This window comes from Haliotis cracherodii, unplaced genomic scaffold (assembly GCF_022045235.1).
Source record: "Haliotis cracherodii isolate W230 unplaced genomic scaffold, xgHalCrac1.p SCAF_9, whole genome shotgun sequence".
Classification (NCBI taxonomy): Eukaryota; Metazoa; Mollusca; class Gastropoda; order Lepetellida; family Haliotidae; genus Haliotis; species Haliotis cracherodii.
Genome location: NW_027266343.1, coordinates 1,883,214 through 1,889,044, shown reverse-complemented (window position 1 = coordinate 1,889,044; position 5,831 = coordinate 1,883,214). Strand labels below are relative to the sequence as shown.

Below are 5,831 nucleotides of genomic sequence, written 5' to 3'. Positions count from 1 at the left end.
GGGGGGGAGGCTAATATGGGTCCCATTTTGGTCACAGGATCAAAATAATTTAAGGAATGGGGAAAACTGTTAGAAATCGTAATAAAAGCGGTCACATGTGTTCTTATAAACGAGAATGAGACTTTCATTTCACCACTTGCATGTCGTGACTGATAACAGCACGTATGTAATATACAGGACAGACGAAACGTGTCAAATGGCTATCACTGATAATTTCGTATAATTTTCACCACTATTTTGCCTTTCACGCAATGGAATCTGTTTGGGCAAATAATCGATACTATTTTTTCTTTAGCGTTATAATAATACATTTAAATACGTGGAACTGTTAGACTGAAGCTGAGTTTTCCTAATGAATGCAGATAAAGACAGGTCAAACATGTGATAAAGGGGTTCATCTTCCGTCATGGATTTGTTCATAATTTGATTTTCTCTTGGGAAAAAACTTGCGTCGGACAGACATCCAAAGCTTGCAAGTGTAGGAAAGAAGAAAATGATACTTTTCATACCAATCTTTCTTCAAAGTTTTCCATAGCTTCACAATTTGTTATTTCGAGTGGGCCAAACCTGGTCTGTATCCTACCTCGTCTTGTTTCAGCAAGAACAAATATAATGAGAAGAACGCATATATTCCAGACTTCTTATTTCTATCATCTTGTTAATTATGCTTTTATTTGCATTAAATTGTTGTAATCTTCGACAGAATGAAATAATACACAACATGATAACGTCGCTATAGTAAATGCGGCCCTGTTGTATTAGGCGCTGGAAATCGCCGTGCATGGTTGCGTCCCTTTGGCGTGCCAGAATCCGATAATCATGAGTTCTATTCCCGGTTCGTCCTGACTGTGTTTCCTGGTTTGTCAGCACCGTTCCCCTGATCGTAAGTTTCAATACGTGGTGAACATTAAAGGTCGGCATCACTTCCTACATCATGCTGACACGCAATGATGTAATGTAACATTCAAAGTGGCGTTAAACCAGCTTCACCAAATGGGTCTGTTCACGATTCGGTCGTGTGTAAGTGAGTGAGCCAAACTGGGACTCGAATCCACGATCAAAGGTTCCTGGTACGCCTAAGGTACGGTACTCTGCATATTGAAACCCGGCGCTTAAGACGCCGTGGCCACCCGTGCATCCCGACCATGCACGAAGGGAAGTTACATGAGAGGCCGGGGCGGTCGGGTAGCCTAGTGGTTAAAGCGTTCGCTCGTCACGCCGAAGACCCGGGTTCGATTCCCGACATGGGTACAATGTGTGAAGCCCATTTCTGGTGTCCCCCCGCTGTGATATTGCTGGAATATTGCTAAAAGCGGCGTAAAACCATACTCACTCACTCACTACATGAGAGGCGGAAGCAGCATTTGTTGGAAGAGGACGTAAATCACCAGCTGTCTTCAGATACCTAAAACTTATATGCATTGTTGAAGGTGCTCTTTTGTTTATTTTGGTTTAAATTAAATTAAATATACACTATTCCACAGTGACAACGTACTCGTGCTGAACCCAGAAGCTAACGAAGATGGAGATGATACAGCTGTACCTAGTTGTGGTTACCTTAGCAACAGGTAAGGAACAGATCTCGTTGATACCAAACAGGGCAGAGTTATGAGGGTCCGGGAATCAGCTGTTCTATTTGAGTTTATCTGAAAATCACCAGCCCAGTTTTCTGTCGAGAAAACACTACGGGCCAAAGAATCAGGGAGGTCGAAGATTAGTAAATTCAGGACAGGCCTGCGGAATCGAGCAATTACGGAAATCTTCCCCGAGAGAGTGATTTGCCTTAGCCTTAGTCATTTCAAGAGAGTTTGCGTTAACGTAGCTAGCTATATAGATTTGACATTTGAAACCTCACGCTGCGTCTTCAGTTTCAAATTCAATCTAGAACTATTAAATCTACACATAACTTTGTAATACATGTAAACACAGTAGTATTATCTCCAAATTATTTTAAGGTAATATTTCGTCTGTGAGAGGGTCATTAAAAGACCGGCATACATGTAGGGCAGCCAAAGTAGCTGGACAATTGTGTTGATATAAGATTCGTTGTCTTCTAGCGCACGCTGCCTGCACGTTCCCTTCCGGCCTGCAAGGAACATGGACGACTGGAAATGACGCCATCACCGTCAATTCGACCCACTTGTCTGGCTTCTCTGTTGATATATACCAACACCTCGATTTCACCTGCTTCTTGACCAACGGGAATAACTATGCCATGAAGTAGGTGACAACAATGTCTGTGATACGTGGATTGTAGGTAATACGACGTTATTCGAAGTAACATGGGAGTAGGTTATACAACGTTAGCGATGTACATGGGAGTAGGTTATACAACGTTATTCGATGTACATGGGAGTAGGTTATACAACGTTATGCGATGTACATGGGAGTAGATTATACAACGTTATGCGATGTACATGGGAGTAGGTTATACAACGTTATGCGATGTACATGGGAGTAGGTTATACAACGTTATGCGATGTACATGGGAGTAGGTTATACAACGTTATGCGATGTACATGGGAGTAGGTTATACAACGTTATGCGATGTACATGGGAGTAGATTATACGACGTTATGCGATGTACATGGGAGTAGGTTATACAACGTTATGCGATGTACATGGGAGTAGGTTATGCGACGTTATGCGATGTACATGGGAGTAGGTTATGCGACGTTATTCGATGTACATGGGAGTAGATTATACGACGTTAAGCGATGTACAGGGGAGTAGGTTATACAACGTTATGCGATGTACAGGGGAGTAGGTTATACAACGTTATGCGATGTACAGGGGAGTAGGTTATACAACTTTATGCGATGTACATGGGAGTAGGTTATACAACGTTATGCGATGTACATGGGAGTAGGTTATACAATGTTATGCGATGTACATGGGAGTAGGTTATACAACGTTATGCGATGTACATGGATGTAGGTTATACAACGTTATGCGATGTACATGGGAGTAGGTTATACAACGTTATGCGATGTACATGGGAGTAGATTATACAACGTTATTCGATGTACATGGGAGTAGGTTATACAACTTTATGCGATGTACATGGGAGTAGGTTATACGACGTTATGCGATGTACATGGGAGTAGGTTATACAACGTTATGCGATGTACATGGGAGTAGGTTATACAACGTTATGCGATGTACATGGGAGTAGATTATACGACGTTATGCGATGTACATGGGAGTAGGTTATACAACGTTATGCGATGTACATGGGAGTAGATTATACAACGTTATTCGATGTACATGGGAGTAGGTTATACAACGTTATGCGATGTACATGGGAGTAGGTTATACGACGTTATGCGATGTACATGGGAGTAGGTTATACAACGTTATGCGATGTACATGGGAGTAGGTTATACAACGTTATGCGATGTACATGGGAGTAGGTTATACAACGTTATGCAATGTCCTTGGGAGTAGGTTATGCGATGAACATGGGAGTAGGTTATGCGACGTGATGCGATGTACATGGAAATAGGTTATACGACGTTATGCGATGTACATGGGAGGAGGTTTTGCGATGTTATACGATGTACATGGGAGTAGGTTATTCATCATGCTGGATGTCCCTAAACGTGTTGTGAAAAAGAAAATTGATTAGCTACGTACCCTGAAATTTCGAGTTCAGAAGTGAAGAAAAAAATACCCCATTCCCGAGCCGCTCGCCCCAGAATATTAAATGGCGCGAACCTAGTGAGTATCACTGTACCACTGACACAAAGTGCGTCTTTATTCCAGATCGAGCCATAAAGAAATGCTATTCGGACAGGAGGTGTACATCTTCATCTGCTGGGAGCTCGTGGCAGAGTCCTCGGATGTGTGTAGATTCTATGAACTAGCCAGTAAGTAACAGCTCAATAATGTATTGAAAGACTCAATTAACGAAACTGCATTTGCATACAACAAGACCCGTGAAGATCCGTTGAGTGAGTGAGTGAGTGAGTGAGTATGGTTTTACGCCGCTTTTAGCAATATTCCAGCAATATCACGGCGGGGAACACCAGAAATGGGCTTCACACATTGTACCCATGTAGGGAATCGAACCCGGGTCTTCGGCGTGACGAGCGAACGCTTTAACCACTAGGCGAAGATCCGGGGAAGAATAGGTCTTCAACAATGCTTGCCGTAGAGGTGACTATGCTTCTCGTAAGGGGCGACTAATGGGATCGGGTGGTCAGGCTCGCTGATTTGGTTTATGCTTGTCTACGTATCCCAATTGCGCGGATCGATGCTAATGATGTCAATCACTGGATTGTCTGGTCCAGACTCGAATATTTACCGACCACCGTCATGTAGTTGGAATATTGCTGAGAGTGGCGTTAAACAACTATTAAACAATGTGTGGGGCGGTCGAGTAGACTAGTAGACTAGTGGTTAAAGCGTTCGCTCGACACGCCGAAGACCCGGGTTCGATTCCCGACATGGGTACAATGTGTGAAGCCCATTTCTGATGTCCCCCGCCGTGATATTGCTGGAATATTGCTAAAAGCGGCGTAAAACCAACCTCACTCACTCACTCACTACATGAAATGTGAATTTTCTACGCCCCGGTGTCCCCCGTTACAGACACGTCAAACGAGTCAATGTTCAGCTGAAAAAAATGTGGTACGAGTCAAAATAGAGAATTGCCTCGGAAATTGTTTTGTTAACTGATGCGTCAACTTTGGAAATGTCCTCTACATGTCTACCATAGAACCTGCTGAAAGCTCAGCTGGGCCTTGAATATTGTGACGTTCAATGCCGAATGCTTTAGGGATTGTTCAATCATCTGGCGAATCCCGAAATATTTTAGCGCCTGTCAAATTTGATTAAATTAACTCAAAAGAGGTCTTACTGAAAAGGGTTTATTAACATTAAACAAGATCACAGCAATAGTTACCTCTACAAAATATGGTCTGTCAGTCCTCTACAAAGTAAATACCAATAAGACCAGGGTTGGATTCCTACCATTTGAAGCCCGCTTTTGTGTCCCCTGGCGTGAGGGTGTTGGAATATATCAAGATGACAATGTCGTAAAACTCCTTTCGCCCGCTCCCTCCTTCAATTCCTCCCTCCCTCACACGTATTTTCTCTTGCAGGACACGTCAGTGAGAACTCCCCGGATAAAGCCCGGGCATTCTTCCCCGGAATCTCCCCACCCATGAGTTCGATTTGCCAAGAGAGTGAAGATGGGACGATCTCACCCAGATATCTGCGTAAGGCGACATAGGGGGCGAGGACCGGAATCAGATTTGATTAAGAATGGACCCGGAAGTCGATCACTGATGACATTTTGCGATATTTTTAACTCGAAATAAGATATAGCATATTCCTTTGAAAGAAGTCGAACTACGAGATATAAGTCGGAAAAATAAAGTTTTATAATTATCTGTGTAGTGTTTCTTCTCCTTTATCAGAAACAAATTTGGCGGCAGTCGGATGACGAACTGAAACACAGTATTTTCAACCTGAATAATGCTATACAATACCTTTATTACAAACACGCCTATAACGAACCGACAGATGTTACGAACTGTTTTTTTGTGTGTGTTTTTTTGTTTTTGTTTTGTTTTTGTTTTGTTGTTTGTTACTTTGTTTTTGTTTTTTTTGTAGTGTTTTTTTTTTGGGGGGGGGGGGGGGGGGGGGGCGAGGGGGGGATTTACTCTTTATTATTTGTATACCAGCATTATTCATAACACGTGTGATGTTTACTGAGTCAACATATTATTTGAGGTTCCATAGCCGTGGTTGACCGTGAGTTGCTTCCCTTAGCCGTGACAGCATCCGCTGTTCGTGACTTCGCACCCAGATTATCGCTAGGTCTG

The 5,831-nt window shown here is 42.8% G+C and overlaps 1 protein-coding gene across 1 annotated transcript; it reads left to right on the top strand.

Moving 5' to 3' along the window:
* The first annotated feature begins 1,522 nt into the window (after positions 1–1,522).
* Positions 1,523–5,236, top strand: LOC139452653 (uncharacterized). Its single transcript, XM_071234192.1, has 4 exons — positions 1,523–1,568; positions 2,058–2,220; positions 3,766–3,869; positions 5,106–5,236. Exons 1-4 carry the CDS (start codon positions 1,523–1,525, stop codon positions 5,234–5,236), a joined length of 444 nt encoding a protein of 147 aa, XP_071090293.1.
* Positions 5,237–5,831: the final 595 nt, after the last annotated feature.